Raw genomic sequence first — 20,948 nt, 5'->3', positions numbered from 1 at the left:
CTGCACCTTTTTTTCCCCAAATAACGACCGTGAAAAGTTAAAGTGAGGTTTAAATTTGTGACCTTACCAAAAATGACTTTTACAATATCGCTGCTGAAGCAGACATATGGTAAAATGGAACAAAAAAATGATTTATTGCCGATTTGCAAGCTTGAGACTGTTGTGCAATTAATTCTAATGTCATTCATTGCTTTCCCCCCTATTTTACAGCGCAGTATTGATTATTTTAATCTCCATTTACAGTGCTACGAACGGGTGTTTAACCCACTTGTGGATCCTCTCTAGTATCCGTAGGATTTTCTTCTACATTTGCCATTTTCGGGTGGGAGTGCCTGCAGAATTTTAAGGGAGAAGCTTATATTTGGGTATTCTCTCCACACACACCCCCATGAATTTTAAAGGTGTGCCTTATATTCGGGTGTGGTTTATATTTGGGCCAATACGGTATTCATTAAAGAAGGACTCATTGTGTCCACCATCTCGCTCTCTTGATAAATATTAATTAAAAAACGAAATGCTCAAAATAGCAACCATAGCCTCCTCATACATTCAAAAATATGCTTTGAGGTGTTTGGAGGTGTAGCCTTCAAGGAAACATTTCTAAGCATCCTCAGGAGGCAGGGAGGGCTGCTCCTTACATCAGGGGCTGAAACACTGGCAATCATAATACTCAAATTTCACATTTTTTTTCCTGCTCAGAGACACATGTAAGGAATCTCTTTGCCATAGCTGCACTTTTTGATTAGGACTGGCTGAATGCTTCAAAGACCTGATTGGCCAGTGAACAGATTGGCAGAAATGTCTCCGCAAGCCTCTGTAAGTTCATAAAAGTATAAAATGTGTGTGGGACTGAAAGTAGGGGTGTGGCATTAGAGGCCACCCAATGAAATGTCACCACACATGTGACAAACAGCCCTCTGAAGGAAATGTGCTAAGAGCAGCGGCTGCAGGTACACAATTGGTTATTTTTACATATTGGCTTTTCAGCGGAAACCAGAATAAATGTATAAAGAAAAAAAAGGATGATATGGCATTATGATAGTGGCATAAAGTGAATGCTGCAAAAAAAGGGGGAGGGGAAGAAAAAAAGGTCATGCATAAGCAGAACTGATTCTACAATGAACTCCCATCTGGAAACACCCTTGGTATGTAAGCATACCAGTCATCTTTTAGGCGCTGAGTGGACAAAACAACCTGCATTACTTAAACTGAACACTAGGTGTCAGAGACACACCACAGTAGAGAGAAAAAAACATGTGGGCAGTGGGGAATGCTCCTGTATAATTACTGACATAGGGTCCAACATTTCTCCAATGAAAATAGGGACGTCCCATTCCATCATGATAATTTTACTATTTATACTCCACACATCTTACTGGGTTGCCCCAGCCACTCTGGGCAGCTTCCAACATATGTAAAAACATAATAAAACATTTAACATTAAAAATACCCTTCCCTATACAGGATTGCCTTCAGACCGTTTGGGGGTTGGATAATTTCATAGCCTCCAACATTTCTCCAATGAAAGCAGGGACATCCTAAGGAAAAGCAAGACATTCTGGGATCAATATAAAAACAGGGTGGCTTCTCTAAATCAGGGATGTCCCTGGAAACCCTGGAAATTAGGGACACCTGGAGAATCTTTCCCAATGGAATTGTATGCTAATTTACATATAGCCCTGAAAGTATCTGTTCAAGCCGTGTATTTTTCTGAATAGAATTGTTATCTGTAAACATACATATTACCAGTGTTTTCTTTTCCTTTAAAAATGTTTAGGGATACTCTCATTTTTACTCAAGAAAACCACCATTTTGTAGTTCAAATCAGGGGGAAAAATACAGTAAATGGACAAAAGTACAAAGATTCACAAAATGTTTAGGGGTATGTGTCCTCCTGAGTCAAAAGCACTGCATATTACTCAACACAAGTATAACCCTTCAATTCTGTCAACATTTAAAAAACAAGTCATGTTGCACCTTAAAGACTTATGTCCGAATTCAACCAAATAGTTGTGCTTGTGCAAGAGGGTTCCACCCCCTCCTTTTCCTTCACCCCTCCTAATAACTTTCTTGTTGCCGTTACAGACTGCCATGACTTCTCCTCTGTAACATTTTGAAAATATGGTTACATTTAGCAAAAAGTATCTTATAATTGTTAATATGTAACATTTTATAAAATTATTGTTCTTTTTGTTACTGAACTGAACTCTGGATTGGGGGTTTGTGTGTTAAGGCTGTTACAAAATATGAAAATACAGTAAAGGAGGCAGGCAGAAAACTCAAAAATAAGCATTCAGAGTAAGAGTTTAATTTGTTTGGTTTACAATTAAAAGTTACAAAGAATAAGTGTTTTTGAAATTGAATATTACAATAAGCTACAAGAAAGCAGGTTCCAACTAAGCATCAGAAAGAACTTTCTGATAGTAAGAGCTGTTTGCCAGAGGAATGCACTTCTTCAAGGTGCAGATACCTGTATGCATGTTGGTCGTTTGGGAGTAGTCAATGAATTATCCCAAGAGAAGCATGCATTCTGGCCTTATAATGCTTTCCAGTGCAACCTTATTTAGCAATAGGTTCCATTAAATGTACTGGGTCCTGCTCCCTAGGTAAGAGAATGTGGGATTTCAGACATACAGTACAGCCGAACTCTATGCATATCTACTCGGAGTAAATCCTGCTGTGGCCAATGGGACTCACTCTTCCTCGGCTTGTACGCATAACTATAAACTACAATTCCCATAATGCCGGCTCGGCCGGCAGCTGCGCAGTTCTAGCCGCGAGAGCGGAAATGCGCGCGTCCTCCGCAAGTCCCGCCTCTCCTCATTGGACGCCATTTTGTCACCGACTTTCACCCGCCACACGACGGTGCTTTTTTTTCTTAAAGGAGAAGCTACAATGTTTTTTTTTTCCTTTTAAATCCTTCCCGAACGTGAAGCTCCGAGTAACGAGGACGGCGTGAAGCTCAGGGAAACAGGTTTTCGGAAGGTACCGAATCTCTTTTCGTTTCTTTCGTCAAAACAAGAGGCTCTGGGTTACCAGACCGGCCCAAACTGCGGAGCGGACGGGGGGGGAGGGGGCGACAACGGCAGGACTGAGGGCTTGGCGGGAACAGCGTCACTGCGCGGCAGTGAGGGTTCCATAGCTCGAGATAGAGAGAGAAGACTCAGCAACGATGCCCCTTCCTCAGTGTAACGAAGGACATTTGGCGCGCGAGAGATAACTGTTAAACGGCTCCGCTCTACGACGCGCGCGCCACGGTCAGGATTCCGACAGCGCGCGCGCGCCCCCGACGAGACTCGCCCGTTGATTGGAGTGTCCTGAGCCAGCCGGGCTTGGCGACGCCGATTGGTGGAGTCGGGAGAGTGGTGGGTGGGGTGTGTCCGGCACCTTCCCTTCTGACTGGCTGGCGCAGAGCGAGGGGGGCGACCTTGCGTCCGGCCTGAACTCCGAACTCGCTCTTGATTGGCCTCGCTCGTTGCGGGAGGGCGGGGGCCCGCTGTACAGAGGCGGGGTGAGCGCTCGGCGCTGCTGTCACGAACAGGAGGGGCAGCAGCCGCCGCCGCTTGGGCCGCCCTTTGAGCCGCCGCCGCCAGCTGCTCTGATGCCGGGGGCGCCCGAGCAGGCGGAGACGCAGGAGGAAGAGCCGCAGCAGGAGCCACGAGAAAGCGAAGAGGCAAGCGCTCCGCCTCCCAGCGGCCGCCGGCGTCCCCCGCCCACTCCCGCAGCCGCTGCTGGACAGGGGGAGGAGTCCGGCGGCAGTCGGGTGCTCCGAGGAGGCCGAGACCGGGGACGGGCGGCCGCCGCCGCTGCTGCTGCTGCCGCCGCCGCATCACGCCGAAGAAAGGCCGAATATCCCCGCCGCCGCCGCAGTAGCCCTGGCGCCCGGCAGAACCAGGAGCCCGAGACGCCGTCGGTGCCCGGCTCCGAGGCTGAGCCGCAACCAACCGCCGCTCCGCCTGGCGCTGCCGGCAGGAAGGAGAGCCCGCGCGCCTCGTGAGTATTGGCGGTGCTCGCTGGTGAAAGAGAAAGGGGTTGCTTCTCCCCCCTTCCCTGTCGCATCCTCACTTTGCCCCTAATGGCTTTGCGAAAACGTACATTCAGTAACTTGGCCGCGTTGCTTCACTTTGTGCGCCTCTTTGCGTTATGGCAACGACCGGAGACGAGAATGCCGCGCGCTTCGCGTGCTGTGTAATCCTGAGCATGTTTACTCTGAAGTCAGCCCCACAGAGTTCAAGTCGGCTTTCTTCTAGGTAAATATCCCCAGAATTATTTCAGGCTGCAAAGTAGGGAAGTCTCCACGGGGAAGCACACAGCATCTCTGCGTGTTCATGTTAATTAGGTACGGTTACATTACTAATTGGGGATTAAGGCACACGCCCCTGACTGTTGTAGGGCCAGTTTCTATACAGCAGGGGTCAGCATCCTTTTTCAGTCGTGGACCATGTGGTGGGCCGGACTATTTTTTTTTGGGGGGGGGAATGAATTCCTATGCCGCACAAATAACCCAGAGATGCATTTTAAATAAAAGGACACATTCTACTCATGTAAAAACACACTAATTCCCGGACTGTCCGCAGGCCAGATTTAGAAGGCAATTGGGATGCATCTGACCGCCAGGCCTTAGGTTGCCTGCCCCTGCTATACAGGGTCAGCTTAACTTCATAGGAGACTAGTCCAGTGGCTAGGGAGGGTTGAACGTTAGTGGTAATAAATGCTTCCAGGGGTGCGGGCCCTGAAGTGGGGTGGCATTGTGTGGTCTTTGCTGAAGAAATCTGGCTTAGACTCAGTACTTTTGTTTTCCCCTCCCCCTTTTTTTTGGTGGGGAAAAGTGTTGGGAGAAAGTTTGGTGCTTTCTTTCAGACTTGGCCCTGAAAAGTAATGAATAACTGTAATAAAATAAATCAAATAGCTTAGCACTTGAATGTCGTCAGGAATCACAAGACAGAGTCTAAACCAGTAGGAGAACACTTCAATCTCCCGGGACATTCTATTACAAAAGAATTTCAGAAATAGACTGGAAAGGGAAGTTGCAACTTAATACCAAACTTAAAACCATGGAGAGACCTGGTCTGAAAAGAGACATTGGATTCTTATCTCATTATACATGATAAAGCTGTTTTTAGCCAGCTCACCCCTTGCTTTTTCCTGTAAGACCAATTGCAGTTGTTAACAGTTGTCAACAGGTTTACCACACCTATCAGCCAATCACCCATTCCCACCACCCTTCTGAATGAAGTAGTTGTGAGAGAGAACTGGAAAACCAGGACTGACATTTAGGACATTTCTCAACATTTGTGGCCCAAAAAATACATTTTCTGAAATTTTTCCTAAACATATAGTATTAGCACTTGTGAGCACAGCTGTGTACCTTTTGCTTAATTACAAAACGTTATGTCCTCTCTAAGGAGCTCAAAGCAATATATGTGATGCTTTCTCTCCCAGCTTTCTCCTCACAACAATCCTATGAAGTTGGCTAGAATAAAAGATAGTGTTTGACTGAGTGGAATTTTGGACATGTATTTCCTTGTTCCTAGTGCAATGCTTTAACCCAGGCATAGGCAACCTTCGGCTCTTCAGATGTTTTGGACTACAATCCCCATCATCCCTGACCACTGGTCTTGTTAGCTAGGACATGGAAGAGTTGTTAGCTAGGACATGGGAGTTGTAGGCCAAAACATCTGGAGGGCCAAAGGTTGCCTATGCCTGCTTTAACCCCTACAACCATCCTTAATTATGAAACTTCCTGAGAAGGAACATATATTTTGTTGAAGCAGATACAATGCTTAGAATAAATCTTATTTATCATGCTGTTGTGTTAGTGGTTTCAGCAGAAATTCACCATGTATTTAATTTCATTTCAGATGCCTGGATAAAACTGTGGTGAAAGGTAAGATTTGAATGTGTCACATAAAATACAATTAGTCTCCTCAACTGTATTTAGCCTGGCAATCCATTCCCTACTTGTAAGCATCTGGATATCCTGGAGAGGTTCACATGAATAGTAGAAATTGTTTCTTACCAACTGTAGAATCACGGAGATGTATTGCTTCAGTCCATTGTTTCATTTTTAGCTATTATGGGTAATAACAGCTGATTGATAGAATCTGTTCTGAACTTAACTAAATATTATAAAAAATGATCTTAACTCTTATGGTTATCAAAACATCTCATGTAAATGAATTCCATGAGTTGATTTCACATTGTCTGCTCTACTTCAATCTGTTTGTCTTAAACTACCGTACTGTCAATTTCATGGGCTAGATGAGTCCCATCTGGATCTGCTCACTTGTCACTTTTTTGCCAATTATAATTTAAAATGTAATATGATCACTTCTTTTATTGGTCATATGTACGCATATACATTGGTCATATATCTTGTCAATGAATGGTGGGTCAGATGTGGCTATGTCTGATGCACCTTTAGTTACAACTGATACCGATCATTCATTTGCCTGCTATATACCTTTAATTACTTCAAAACACACTTTAGTTTTTGCCATCCAACAGTTTTACTGTCTTTTTATCTGTAGCTGATGTATTTAAAGAAAGCATCTCTTTTTAGATATCTTTAGTATATATTTCCTCTTGGGTTTCCTGATAATATAATTAATTAAAATGTGGGAGACCTACTTCCAGGATAGCTACATTTCATTAATAATCAAATAGTACATTATTTAATTATTTGAAACTGGCATGTCTGAAGCAGGGTATGGTAACCGCATCCTGTGTCTTCTAATATGAGTTGCGAGTCCTATTTCCTCTTTTCTGCTAGCTAAGATTATGAGGGGTGAGGGGGGTTGATCAGCCTTTTCTTGGACCTTGAAGGAGCTGTTTCTGCCAAATAAATGTAGTTAGACATAGACATATAAGCTCTACTTTCTTTCAACTTGCTGAGGGCCCTCTGTCAAAGACTCAGCTACTCTGTAGTAGTTTTTTCTTTCTTTCAGAAGGTTTCGGGTCCTTTGTAAAGACTCGTTTGCTGCTGTTTGTACCAGTGAGAAATGCCTGTCCACTGAATTAGCACTCTTGTTTCTTCCAAAAAGCCCAATGTTATTTTTCTCCTTCCTTAAATGTAAAAATTAAGAGTTTACCCAGAGAGCAAAATATTTCAGGAGGGGTAGGACAAATTGTTTCCTATTGGAGAGCTTTGTGCGCAGGTGTCTTTCTCCTTACTACTGTTGGAGCTTTCCTATAGCCAGATTTAAATTGCCTTATATTAGATAATCACACAGCAAGTGTCCTACATGTCAACATTTATTGATTTATTATCTACTTGCTCATACAGACTCATAGGTTAGGTTGTGGAAGGTAAGAAGTACTGTATTGGGATTGTTAGAGCAAACATTTTTAGATGGTGTATAGATGTATTGGTAGCTTCAGACAAGTGTTGACAGTTATCTTGGAACAATGTGTCCATTTTGTGTCAACTATTTTTAAGAAATGCATTTGATCCAGAATAGGTGCAATGAACAGTATCAAAAGCAATCACTGGAAGAAAGAATGAATAAGAAGAGGTTATTTGTTTTGTATAAAAGTGATTGCACAGAGCAGCCTATTATAAAGAGCATTGCCTATTTACTTATTACAGTTTATATTCCTCTTTGAAACTAGAAGTTGCCAAAGTAGTGTACAACGTAAGTCAGTTCATGAAAAATCAAGCACATTGACCACCATTAGAATATAAAAAATATATCTGTATCTAAGAGAAAGTAAAACTGGTATAACATATCAAAGGCCCAGGTGAACAGGTTCATATTTACTATTGGTGCTGACTAGGTATTGACAGGAGACTACCCAGGGTGGGTAGTATCACAGCAAAAGCAATATTTATAAACAAAAAATTCTTGATTCAGATAAACTGACCTGGTCTCTGTGTACATCATTTGAGGCCCTTCTCTGTGGGCCCTGGGAGGTCTGTAGGATTGTAACAGGAGAGCAGGCCTTTTCAGTGGTGATTTCCTGCTTGTGGAATTCTCTCACCAAAGAGTCTTGCCTGGTGCCATCTTTTAGGCACAGGGCAAAAACTTCCCTTTTTACCTGCGCTTTTTGGCCCTTGGAAGCCTTTAAAATACATCTATATTTAAAATAAGTGAGGCAAGATCTGTAATACAGGCAACTCCTCATTTGCGTGGCAGTTGCATACCAGGTTATTGCATGTGTCAGAGGTTGGGCGTCAGCCCTCCCTGCTCATTCTGGGGACGAAAGTGGTGTGATTGTCGGTGGTCATACATCAATTGGACACACACTAAATGGTCACTGCCTGTATCTTTTATTTGTAAAAAGTTGGGGTTTTAAGGTTTTTATTGATCGTGTTTATTGTAATTGGTTATATTATTTCTGTTGTCCCTATAAGTTCCTTTGTATCATTTCCATGAGTAAAGCAACTAACAAATAATCATCATCATCTGTTACTTATATTTATATTACAGATCCCAAAGAAGAGACAGAAGAGGAAGAAGTCTCAAATATTCTTGCTGCTGGAACCCCAGTCGGAATAGCCAGGCCCAGTCGGGGCTGGCGTAGCAACAGGGCAGCGGCTGCTGTTCGTCAGTGTGATACAGATAATTCACGGAGCTCTAGATCCAAGACTGGGTCTTTGCAGCTCATCTGCAAATCAGAACCAAACACAGACCAGCTAGAATTCGGTATGTACTGCTTTCAGTCCTTGAAAAATGCAAAGCAGGACCAGTAAGGAGTGTGGCCTAGGGTATGATGTGAAGAGAGTCCTAAGCACCAGATGGAGAGGCTTGGAAGACTGCATTTGAAGTTCCCCAACCTTATTGTAATGTAAAGCATAAAATTTATAGGATTTGAAAGCCACAAATTAGTATTGTGCCTTAAGGTTGACAGTTACTAAAAATAGTTTTTGCCCATGTAGTCATGTGCAACACAGACCAGGTGCAAATATAGCTTAATTGTTAAAATGCAAGCTATTAGCATTTCACACAACACATTTCATTACTATTGATGCCTGTGTGGCTTGGGCTTGTTATTTTCTCATGTATTCTTATGTATTTTCGTTTTTGTGCAAAACTGGAAACAGCATCTCCATACATAACCATGATATGGATATTTGACATGTTGCATCATTTTGATGCAGCGCTATAGTTCTCAGGTGCTGATGATTACTGCCCATACTTATTAAGATAAAAATATGCTTTTGTTTCTAACTTTTAGAGGTCACAGAAGAGCATTCACCTCCAGCTGGAATCAGGTAAGAAGTTTTGATTGCCGTGTTCTTCCATACTTAGTGTATTTAGAATATTGGTTTGCGCATAAGAAACTGTTCCCAACAAGGTAGCTGTCAGGCTAAAATATCACTCAAAGATGCTTGAAGCATACAAATGATGGTCTAAAGTTAGGGGAAGCTAACCTGTGGCCCTATTATGTTACCTGATAGAAATATTGCCAGTAGCCGGGGTTTGAAGCATTGGGGATTAACTGTCTACCGTATAAATAAATGCTCAGCCAGTTTTAGAACTGGTGAGGGCTAAGTTGTTAACCATTGAAATTGATAGAAAAATAGAAGATATACCTAAAGAGATTGTTACAAAGAGAATGATTTAGATAATGTTAGTTCAACTTGGACTGCAAGAAGATCAAACCTATCCATTCTGAAGGAAATCAGCCCTGAGTGCTCACTGGAAGGACAGATCCTGAAGCTGAGGCTCCAGTACTTTGGCCACCTCATGAGAAGAGAAGACTCCCTGGAAAAGACCTTGATGTTGGGAAAGATTGGGGGCACAACGAGAAGGGGACGACAGAGGACGAGATGGTTGGACAGTGTTCTCGAAGCCACAAACATGAGTCTGACCAAACTGGGGGAGGCAGTGGAAGACAGGATTGCCTGGCGTGCTCTGGTCCATGGGGTCATGAAGAGTCGGACACGACTAAACAACAACGACAACAAATTTGATGCAGTCTCCAACAGAGTCAGATAGCTTGCTGTCTCTGTGGCATGTTCCAGAAAAAGTGCCTTTTGTCTAGTGTGTACTCTGTGCATAATATTGTAGGGCCCAGAAAAAGTGTATGAAGTTTATACTGTTCTTTCTATGTCCAGGAATATGTTGATATATAACTTCTGTTCATCCTTTCACTTTCTTTTCTCCTTTTCACTGCATCAACAGTGATGAAGAAGAAATGCTTATCAGTGAAGAAGAGGTTCCTTTCAAAGATGATCCCAGAGATGAAACCTATAAACCACATTTAGACAGGTGTGTTTCATTTTCCAAGCAAAGAGGAATTGTATGTCGTTAGTCTGATGGGCTAATGGAATAGCTGCCATTCAGACCCATAGTTAAACACACAAATATTAAGTTCCCACTTTTGTGAGCAACTGGAGTCTTTAAAAATCGGCAGAGACCAAGGCATGTTTACTAATTACAAGGATAGCAAACATGAAAACTTGAAGCGCCTCAAAATCCATGTTGAAGAAAAGTCTAGAAGATTCAGGTTGTTGCCAAACTGCAGATGAAAGGTTTCCTGAAGTAGAGAATATGTGATGTCTTAGAGAATATGTGATGTCTGTTTCTGCAGGGAAGCTCCAAAGCAGAAGAAAAAAACAGGGAAGGGAAAAGAAGAAAAAGAGAAACAGAAAGAGATTAAAGTGGAGGTGGAAGTCAAAGAAGAAAGTGAGTTTCGAGAAGATGAGGAGCCACCTAGGAAGTGAGTAAAATTCTATGGCTTTGTGCACAAGCCTCTTAATGTGGTCAAAATTAATTTCTATATCACCCATGTTATGAAGTCTGCAGTTGAGTGGTTCTGTAGATTTTTAAACCAAGAAGAATGTCTGGTTCATTACTTTCTGCTAGCTGGTATTCTAGCAACATTGAAGTTATCTGCTGCTTTTGCATGGCATTACACTGAGTACAAATAAGTTATTGAATTGAATCTAACAAAGTCAGTGCATAAACAGAACAACTTTCATTCACCCAATGGAACTTCACTTCTCTCTTTTCTTCTTCCCAAATTGGCTCTTGAGTGTTGAGGAGGAAATCCAGAACAGATTTAGGATGGGGAGTGTTGCATTGTACAAGCACATTATATTCATTTGTTTCTGAAGAACCTGTGGCATCTGATCATTTATAGGAGATTTCCTGCACTCATGGTTTTGGGTCTTTGTTTACTAGATAAGATATAGAAACTTGCAGCATTTCTCTTTTTGAGGGCAAGGGGTACTAGATCCTACAGTTGTGTTGTGTACACAAATTAAATTCCAGAATTTTAAGGTGTATGAAACATTGTGTTCTTGTAGCATCCATGCTATATTGATGGTACTGAGGGTAGGGGCAAATAATGATCCTGGAGTTGGCTAATTGTATCCCTCCCAAATAGATGCTCTGGGCCAAATTTAGGACTGCATGCTAGGACTTAGTGGGCAGGGAAAGACACCTCACTTTTCTCTTTGAGATCCTTCATAGAGGTGATGATCAGGGATTTCTCACCCTTCCCATGGGAGTGTTCTAAGAAACAGAAACAGTGAAAAGGATATTGCTTGCATTTTCTGTAAAAGCCTATCTATATTGTTATAAATCACTTTGAGTTTTTGTAAGTAAATAAAAAACTTAGTAAGTTTAATAAATAACAATAATCTTGTGTGAGAGAGAGACTACCTCTTCTTCCCTCCACAGAGGAGAAGGAGGGAGGGATTATATCTCTTCCCTCTGCTTTTGAAGTAGAAGGCAGCAGTGTACTTTTCACAAAACCCCATTGCAAAGATTTTCCTTTACTTTGCCTGCACACATATACCACAAGACTAGAAGGGAGGGGTTGACAAGACCTCAAGGAATTGGTTTGATTAGAAAGCCAGGTGAAGGTTTTAGGTCTCTGGAGATATCCCTTAATGAAAAGAAGTTCCTATTAGAAAAAACGTGTTGCAGTACTAGAATTTATGTCTTCTGAAAGTTGTACGTTGGGACGCAGGTGACACTGTAGTCTAAACCACTGAGCCTCTTGGCTTGCGCATTGGAAGGTTGGCAGTTCGAATCTACGCTGTGGGGGGAGCTCCCATTGCTCTGCCCCAGCTTCTGCAAATCTAGCAATTTGAAAGCATACCACTGCAAATAGATACGTAGGTACTGCTGCGTTGGGAAGGTAAACGACGTTTCTGTGCGCTCTGGCACTTGTCACAGTCCTCTGTGCACCAGTAGTGGTTTAGTTATGCTTTCCACATGACCCCAGAAAGCTGTGAGTAAACACCGGCTCCCTTGGCCTGAAAAGCAAGATGAGTGTCACACCCCAGTTGCCTTTGACTGGACTTAACTGTCCAGGGGTCCTTTACCTTTACCTTACATCTGCTTGTTTGGGGGTTGGTTATGTTAGAATGAGTTCTGTGGCAGCCGAATAACAGAAATGTATGTAACTAAGTTACATTTTATTGTGAATAAGCTACTTGTTCTGTGCTGTACATGTTCTATTTTAGTGGTAGATTTTGTCATTAATCAACTTGCCATCTGAAGAATAGTTCCCTTTGCTTGTACATCAGTAATTGTGCTTTCTTTTTCTCTTTGTTTTTGTTTTTGCCCTGGTGGTCTTGTTCTAGAAGAGGAAGGAGGAGAAAAGATGACAAGAGTCCACGACTTCCCAAAAGGAGGTGAGCTCCTTTTACTTTTTCTATATTAATATAGTGATACAATATAAACTTAGCTAACTGGATACTGGTTATCTAAAGTTCTGTTGAGGCAGATCCTCCCCATGCATTTAGTTTTGCATATAAAAAATGAGAGAAGACTTCTGTGTATCCTAGCAGGAGCGAGTTTCCCTTCTCTGCAGTCTGCATGGGAACGAACTAGTACCTTCTGTGGGCTTATTTTAAGGCTTGCTTACACTAGTCTCTTTTCGAGTAACCTAATCCCATTTGATACAGTATGTTTACAGGAGTGATTAAATTTCTATCCTCGATTCAGGTCCATTCTGTGCTGTTTTTTCTATACTGTATTTCATTTTCCTGCTCAATTCTTGCATACTTTGTAAAAGTGAGTTGTTTTGAAATGTTTAATTATGCAACTCTAATGGAACCATTTATAATATTCATGTTTAAACAAAAGCAAGAAAACCTAAACAAAGCTTCATAGTCCCAACTGCAAACCATCCAGTTAAGAGGATAATGACGCAGCTTGTATACAGTTCTAACTTCCAAATACATTGTGATCCAAAAAGTTGCTTCTGGGGATGGCTGACCGTTTCAGTGATTGTCCCTCTAAGAGTCATGCCCTGAAGAAAGGGGGTGCAGAAGTTGTGTTGAACACAACAGTGCAGAGGTTTTTCTGCAAAGGATTTTAGAAAACCACAATTACTCTAGAAAAATCTTTTTTTCCAGTAACATTTTTATTGATGTTTTTCAAAGAATTTTTCCATGTCAAAAGACTAATGTGGCTTCTTTTACTGCTGACCCCTTGCAGTCCACCTCTCTGTGTTCATTAGAAAAGTATACAGTATTGTCTACATTTGTAATAGTACTCCATGTCATTCTGTCCCCATCTTCTTCTCTCCTGTTTTTTTTCTTAGGAAAAAGCCCCCAATACAATATGTACGTTGTGAGATGGAAGGATGTGGCACAGTTCTTGCACATCCTCGCTATTTGCAGGTGAGAATAATTTATTACTATCTGTTTGCATCCATTTATTTTTAGTTATAAATAATTCCAAGACCTGTGCAATCAGTACTGTTTTCCTTAGCGCTCATACTACCATGAGTTGTTAGAAAATCCTTTAGGAGGAAAGGCAGGATGTAAACTTAATAAATAAAATAAATGTTGCATTATTGCCCTTTATATGCATGTACTAAAGTGTCACAAATGCTGGGCTTGACTTTACCAGTGAGCCTTTTTTCTGTTAGTATTTTTTAATATTTGTGAACCTTCTAAGTTTTCCTTGTTTTCAGCATCACATCAAATATCAGCATCTGCTGAAAAAAAAATATGTATGTCCTCATCCGTCTTGTGGGAGACTATTTCGGCTCCAGAAGCAACTTTTGCGGCATGCCAAACACCATACAGGTAATATAGGCTATAAGACAAAATTCCCACACTCTGCTAAAGAATATAAGACTAAAGCAATAGTGGCCAGCAGGCTGGTGTGGTGTTGTTTACCTGGATTCCCAATGTGAAGGTTGTTGCCTCTAATGGGGGCGGGGGGGCGGGGAGAGCAGTGCAGTGCAGGCACAGTGACAGAGCCAGTATGCTCCTCCCAACACTGCCGTCTCTCAGTTACTGGTGGCAACCTCTGCATTGGGAAGCTAGGTAATCAACATGGCCCCACCAGCTGCTGCTGGAGGAAAATGAATAGTTTTTCTTTTTGGGTGTGTGAAACCTCAATCCAGGTGTGACGTGCACAACAAATAGAAATTGTAGCAATTTCAGTGTTTAATAAAATGCAGAAATAAAACCTTCAGTGCAAAGGTGGAGGAATTCTCTTTGTGTATTTGGGCCTTAAAATGCCCATTAGGTCACAGCTTAAACTAGCTTTGAAAATAAGCACTTGCAGATTATGCTAGATCACAAAGTTTTTTATCACAAGCCAGCATCAAACCAACCCAAAAATATGAACTTGATGTGTGTGTGGAGGGAGGTTAATCTGTATACCTAGTACTAGTGGCTTGTTCATCAGTTTCTTCCATATAGTAGACTAGTGTCATTCAGCCCGTTAAATAAACGGGCGCTAGAACATTCGGCCTCTTTCTGCGGCGGCGGCACGTGGGGGGGCCAGCTGGCCCCTCCCACGGCTGCCGCTTCATCGGGGCGCTCCACTGAGCCCAGCTGGGCAGCGGGCGCCCAGGAGAAGGCCGCGATTCGGCCTCTTTCTGCGGCAGCGGGGGGGGTGGCTGGCCCTTCCCACGGCCACCGCTTCGTCGGGGCACTCTGCTGAGCCCAGCTGGGCAGCGGGCGCCCAGGAGAAGGCCGCGATTCTTCTGAGGACTGCGAGGAAAACTGTAGGCAGGGGGGAGTGTGCGCACGTGTGCACGACGCCCGTTTGCTGCTGGTCGCGGGGGGGGGGGAGAGGAAAAGGAAGCAGCCTCGCGCAGTGAGGCGCTTGTCCGGCCGGGAGCGGCGGTTGGCGGCCGCAGGTAAAGGGTAGGCAGAGGGATGGGGAGAGTGTGTGTGTGTGCGTCCAGTCTCTGCGTCCAATCCCTGTGTCCGTGGGGCACATGCGCAGTAGCGTGGACACAGGGACACAGGGACTGGACGCAGAGACACTTGCACATTATTATATAGGATGTTGGCATCCTTTTCCATATGAAAGGAGCTGCAATTACTTTTAACACACTTCTGGTAAAGGTTAATATTAAACTTACTATTTACTTATTATTACACTAATAGCCCACCTTTTCTCCAATGAGCACACTTCTCCCCCTCTCCGTTTTATTGTTGGTGCCTGAAACTTGTCAAGTGTCAGTGTTTAGATCTGAACAATCCTAAAGAATGTTTGTCTGGATACATATATTCTGACATTCATAAAAAGTAAACTGAAATGTCAGTATTCAGATAAGAAAGTAGACCATCTGCTACACATATACACTCAAAATGTTGAAGATGACTAGTACAGAAGAAAGCAGTAGGCAAAATACTAGGTCCAACCTCCTAAAGTTAGTTGGGTTCACCTGCTGTATTCCCCTCATACTGAATCTGATCTTTAGGGCAGGAGTGGAGAACCACTTTTAAAAAGTAGGCAGATGTATCAGTAACCTGATAGCAGATCAAAAGGATCTGAACCCACCAGAGAGTAGTGGTGCTTGCATTCAGCAGTCAGTTTGAACAGTGGCAAATGGAAGCCCTGCTGCAAAGGAACAATCAAGAGAACAATCTAAGCTGGATGCTTCCTATTTTCCCTTGGCAGTGGGGCTTGTATCCTGCATTGTTTAAATTTGCCAGCTTTTACTAGACATCAGGTGAATTATAGATGACCACGGCTGGTCACAAAGAGCTGTGATGGCCAAATTGGCTGGTCTCATGAGCCTGATTTAGCATGGTCTGGAGGTTCCCCAACTGATGTGAGGAAGAGGGGAAACCAAGTGAAATACTAGTTATTTATATATAAAAAAGAAATGACCAGCAGCTGTTACTCAGAAGCAAATTAAGTATTTTACATTATATCTATCAATACGTTTTATTTAATGTCCTTATAGAGAAATCTGGCCCTACCTCCTATTTCTGGCTACATCTGTTTGTTCTTGCATTTGTTTTGATCTAACCCAGACTGCTTCTTCCGAGGACAGTGTCTGTTATGGGTGAAGTTTTGAAAGGGCTTTGTGCAAGTATGCACATTTTCCCGCTTGTATATATTTGTATGGAAGCTGTGGCCTACAGGCACCTTAAAATGGGCAATGTGTAACTTTAATAGTCTTCAAAGAGAAATACTATTTACCTGTGATTGGCCCAGGAAAAAAATATAGTCTGGCCTGGATTCAACTAATGCAGCACAGTAGCCACCACAAAGGTTCCTACTAGTTCAGTGGGGCTTCCCCTCCCATGCCTCCCTTAAATACATTGAGTTCAGAAGAGTTCCCAGAACAGCATGGGGGGGATTGGTCCATTGGGCAAACAGAAATGCTTGCACTTATGGAGCAACTAGAAGAGTGTGATGCTGAATTTCTCCCTGTGTACCTTGCAAGTCCAGTGTGGAGGTTTTCCATACCTTCCCTCTTCATTGGAGTCCTTGTGAAAAAGAAAAAGTAAGAATGCATGAAAGCAATGTCTAGAAATGGCTTAGTAGTGATACACAAATGTATTTTCAGCTGAGAAATATATCCCTGTTACTGTTAAACTTATTATTGTTGAACACTCTTACAAGGAAAACATTTTAAAACATGAGTATTATGATTGGAGCATTAAGACATTTTCCAGATCTACAAATAGGGATCTGATTAGGAACAAGACTTGATTATAGAATACTGTGTGCTGCCTTACAGATCAAAGGGATTATATTTGTGAATACTGTGCCCGTGCTTTCAAGAGTTCTCACAATCTGGCTGTTCACCGAATGATCCACACAGGCGAGAAGCCATTACAGTAAGTAGTGTCATGTTTTGTCCTGCATCTCTAGTCCTGAGGGATTAGACCAGCTATATCTTTGGGTGCCTTTCTTAGGCTACCCTTCTGTATTCCAGTCTTATTTCTTTCTTAACTTATTTCAAATTATTCTGTCCAACTTGATAGGCCAGAGGTGCTCTAAAATATTTGTATAAAGTATCAAATTCCTGTAGTATCAGCATCAGAAATAACATCTGTATGGTGCCAGAATTATTCAGGCAGAATTTCTCTGCCCTCACCCTGGTGACACCTTTCAGCTACTTGCCTAACAGGGAACAGGCAGGTCTACTAAGGACCTCTGGGGCAAGGAAATAAGTACGGCTGAGCAACTCATTTGGCCAGTGACTGAGGCTAGGTTTCCCTTCTCTTGTAAATTACAATACTTTATTCTCACAGCCATATTTAATCTTGCTTTTCCCACCCCACTTTTTTCTTTAGATGTGAGATCTGTGGATTCACCTGCCGACAGAAGGCCTCATTGAACTGGCACATGAAAAAGCACGACGCAGATACATTTTACCAGTTTTCATGCAATATCTGTGGAAAGAAGTTTGAGAAAAAAGACAGCGTTGTAGCACATAAGGCTAAGAGTCACCCAGAGGTGCTTATTGCTGAAGCCCTGGCAGCCAATGCAGGCGCCCTCATCACCAGCACTGAGATCCTGGGTACCAATCCAGAGTCGGTTGTCCCGCCCACTGATGGCCAGGGCCTCCCCCTTCTACCAGATCCCCTTGGAAACACCACTCCTGGAGAATGTCTACTGCTGAACCCTGACGGGATGCCCAAGGCATATTGCAGTGGGGGTGACCGGGTCAATCTGATGGCTGACGGGAAGATCTTTGTTGGCACTGCTAGTGGCGAGAGTACGGAAGGGCTGGTCATGAACACCGAGATCCTTGGAGCGACCACTGAAGTTCTAATTGAAGATTCTGATTCTACAGGACCTTAGTAGGGAAAAGGAGCACATGGGTGTTGGGACAACTTGAACTTGTATTTAAAAAAGTAAATAAATGGGAAAAGCTTATTCAGTATAGAGAAACTAAAACATTTAAATTACTAGTCAAATAACTAAAGGGCCTGCTCCCCCTCTGCCCCACCTCTCCTCCCTCCCAGAGTGGATCACTACACATTCTTTCACCATTTCCTTCTTGTAGAGGAATGTTGCCTTTACACAGAGACTGACAAAGCAAGGAATTCTTGCAATGCAGTGAAGGGAAGCAGCCAGAGCCTATCCCTCTCCCTGCCCTTCCAAAGTAAGCAAACTTCCTGCTTCTTGACCAGTGTTGCAAGATTGAAGGTGTTTGTACTCTGGATCAGTATCTCATTTTCAAAACCCTACTTTGTGCCTCCCGGTCACGTCATCCTTTTCTATGCATTCTTGAATTCTGACCCTTTGCAGGCTCCTACTTCTCCTTCTAGGGCTTGGGAATATAGCTTGGCACTTTAGGACCCTTTAGCAGGATGAGCTGTAAAACAGCATATATTCCCCCTTTCTCTCATCCTTCCTTCTGCCTCAGTAAGGAGAGAGAAGGGGATTCTGGCACTCGGGTGCTCACTTTTTCATGAGGGGTGCCATCCTTTTCTACAGTTGCTCTGGCTGCAAAAGCCCTGTGTAGGAGAGGCAACAAGAATGGGTGCTAGACTGGTAAAAGAAAATTTGCACTTTGAACGTGTCTTGTTTTTAAGTTGTGATAACAAATTCCTTATTTATTTTTATTTTTTTTAAAAAAAGATCTCTTAGCTGCTGTCTAGGGAAGATTTTCTTTCAAAACCAATTCTTAAGGGGTATAAAATGGAAGCAGCCTCTTCAGCAAACCATGTTAAGGAATTGTCCATCTCCCTGCTTGAAGGAAGTGCTAGTGTAGCAGAATACTGTAGGTCTTTGTGCCCTTTCTAGTGAACAGGGAGATTTCAGCATTTGTTGTTGTTTGGAGGGGGAGGATTTCTTTGTGAAGAAGTAATACCCACTTCAAAGCTTTGTCCTGCGCCAGCCATTAATCTCTCCCCCAGCTTTCCTAACGCTTTGCTCACTTAGGTTGCATTATTAGTTTTGTGTTTCTCTAGTTTTGGTAAGCAAATGCCATTAAGGAAAAGCCTGTTTGTGAGGATGTGTTATATATAGACTGCTGAATAGATTGACTGTCCAAAGACACTTGGACCCAATCCTTAAAAACCTATTTAGATGCAAAACTGACATTGAGTGGTGGCAGCTCCAGACCTCCTTGGCCATATATCCAGCATTTTCACATAGGTGCATATCCTCTTGTCTCTGTCATACTTGGTGATTGGGGTATCACAAAGGAGTGCAATATGTCTAGCATTTTGTGGAGAGCTTAGAAAAGCAACTGACACCTCAAAAATTTACTTTGACATAATTTGCATGAGCTTTTGACTGTTACCTGACAGCTTGTGGTGATAAAGTATCCCAGCGAACCTACTTTTCTATTTTACTGGCCTAGTATATTCATATTAACAGGAACTGAGAATGAGGAATGATCTTAGGCATGTTGCCACCCTCTTTTAAATCAGTGGTTATGGATATAGGTTTTTCAGTCTATACTGTAGTTCTACCTCATGTAGTTCCAAATTACTCTGGATAGCACTAGCTAGCATTATTCCTAGCCACAGTTTTGATTATCTGGAGAGATGTGTAAATGGAGCTCCTTTATTGAGTTGGAAGCTAAGCATCAACCGGGTATTTCCATGGGGCACTAAAATGATGCAAACTATTGCTGTCTGCCTGGGTTTTATTTACCAACTCATGTTCCTTCAGTTTCTGCAGACTGGTTGGAGGTTTGCCAATAACCTGCTAGGCTGCAGTGTGCTGCATGTGGCTTTAGGCTGCATGTTTTACAGGCTTAACGTGAAGCTACATATCCTGTGACTAGGGTGGACACCAGAAAGGTATTTGCAGTTGAGAGCTTCTTCTGTATACTGCTGAAGGGGCTGCCCTCTTATCTTCTACAGTACAAGGAATTTCACTGCTGTACCACCAAGAGCAGATCATAGGCTCTTTTTCAGTTTTGTAGGGGCGATTAACTTTCGCTGTAGGTAGGTAGTCGCCAAACTACTTGAAGTTCTTTCTCAGCTTGAGTTGCCCATCAGCTTATTACTTGCCTTTCCTAGACAGCTCTGTTGATCTTCCCCCCCCCTCTCTGTTGGTGTGTTTGTTTTTTTGTATGTGTGTGTGTATGATTTTGTCAAAGAAACATTGTCTTGTGTTTAACCAGGTCAGCTCCTTGCACTCTGGGGTGAATAACTTTTGGTCTAGATTTATGAACTGAAACCATTTGCCTTGACATAAAACTGTTCCTGCTGCTTCTCCTTAATGTGTCTCCCACCATACGCATGCAGTTTTGCTTCAATCAATTATTATAATACTTGCAATAAACTATTTATATTTTCTTCTTATAAGCTTTTTCCCATGGGAAGGAAGCATGGTGCTGGGAGCTGAAGCTATATAATCTCCTTTCCTCTGTAATATGGGATAGTTTACAGTAACTAATTTGATACTGACCCACTCTGGAAGCAGTTTGTAGTTTTGTCCAATCTGTAAACTCACCTTGGCTGTGTAAGCATTGGATCCCCTTCCTGTCAGTGTGAGAGATGGTGTGCATCCTGCACCCCAGCACCACACAAAAAAAGAGCTAACATAAGCCTATTTCCTAATCTGATATGTATGGATTCTCTCTTCGGCATTTATATGAACACCAATAGAAGTGATGTCAACAGGAAGCTCAGGGGTTTTTCAATGGTGGGTGAGCTTAGTATGTTAGAAATGGTCCATTTACTTCAAATAGTTTCTGAACAATGGCAATATGGTGCAGTCTTTGTAGGGTGGAGGAGAACTGCTAAATCCCCGAAGCAGCTTTCCAGGATGATAGTGAAGAACTAGAGGCAAACTGCACTAGCATTGTAAATT

The 20,948-nt window shown here is 42.6% G+C and overlaps 1 protein-coding gene across 2 annotated transcripts; it reads left to right on the top strand.

Annotated features, from left to right (window-relative positions):
* The first annotated feature begins 2,820 nt into the window (after positions 1–2,820).
* Positions 2,821–20,920, top strand: ZFP91 (ZFP91 zinc finger protein, atypical E3 ubiquitin ligase). 2 transcript variants are annotated; one of them, XM_035124430.2, is made up of 11 exons: positions 2,821–3,993; positions 5,862–5,887; positions 8,430–8,645; positions 9,178–9,214; positions 10,128–10,214; positions 10,537–10,665; positions 12,545–12,592; positions 13,507–13,585; positions 13,882–13,996; positions 16,906–17,005; positions 17,465–20,920. In XM_035124430.2, exons 1-11 carry the CDS (start codon positions 3,602–3,604, stop codon positions 17,973–17,975), a joined length of 1,740 nt encoding a protein of 579 aa, XP_034980321.1. In that variant the 5' UTR covers positions 2,821–3,601; the 3' UTR covers positions 17,976–20,920. The 2 variants fall into 2 exon arrangements, with proteins under 2 accessions (XP_034980321.1, XP_034980313.1); XM_035124422.2 differs by having other exon boundaries at positions 12,542–12,592.
* Positions 20,921–20,948: the final 28 nt, after the last annotated feature.

The sequence above is a fragment of the Zootoca vivipara genome, chromosome 1, assembly GCF_963506605.1.
Source record: "Zootoca vivipara chromosome 1, rZooViv1.1, whole genome shotgun sequence".
NCBI lineage: Eukaryota > Metazoa > Chordata > Lepidosauria > Squamata > Lacertidae > Zootoca > Zootoca vivipara.
This window is presented reverse-complemented; position numbering and strand designations above follow the sequence as displayed.

Coding starts and splice junctions, on each gene's coding strand:
- ZFP91 (XM_035124422.2), top strand. CDS start 3,602: ATGCCGGGGGCGCCCGAGCAGGCGGAGACGCAGGAGGAAGAGCCGCAG. Junction 12,593..13,506: donor CCACGACTTCCCAAAAGGAG/GTGAGCTCCTTT, acceptor TTTTTTTCTTAG/GAAAAAGCCCCCAATACAAT. Junction 17,006..17,464: donor ACAGGCGAGAAGCCATTACA/GTAAGTAGTGTC, acceptor TTTTTTCTTTAG/ATGTGAGATCTGTGGATTCA.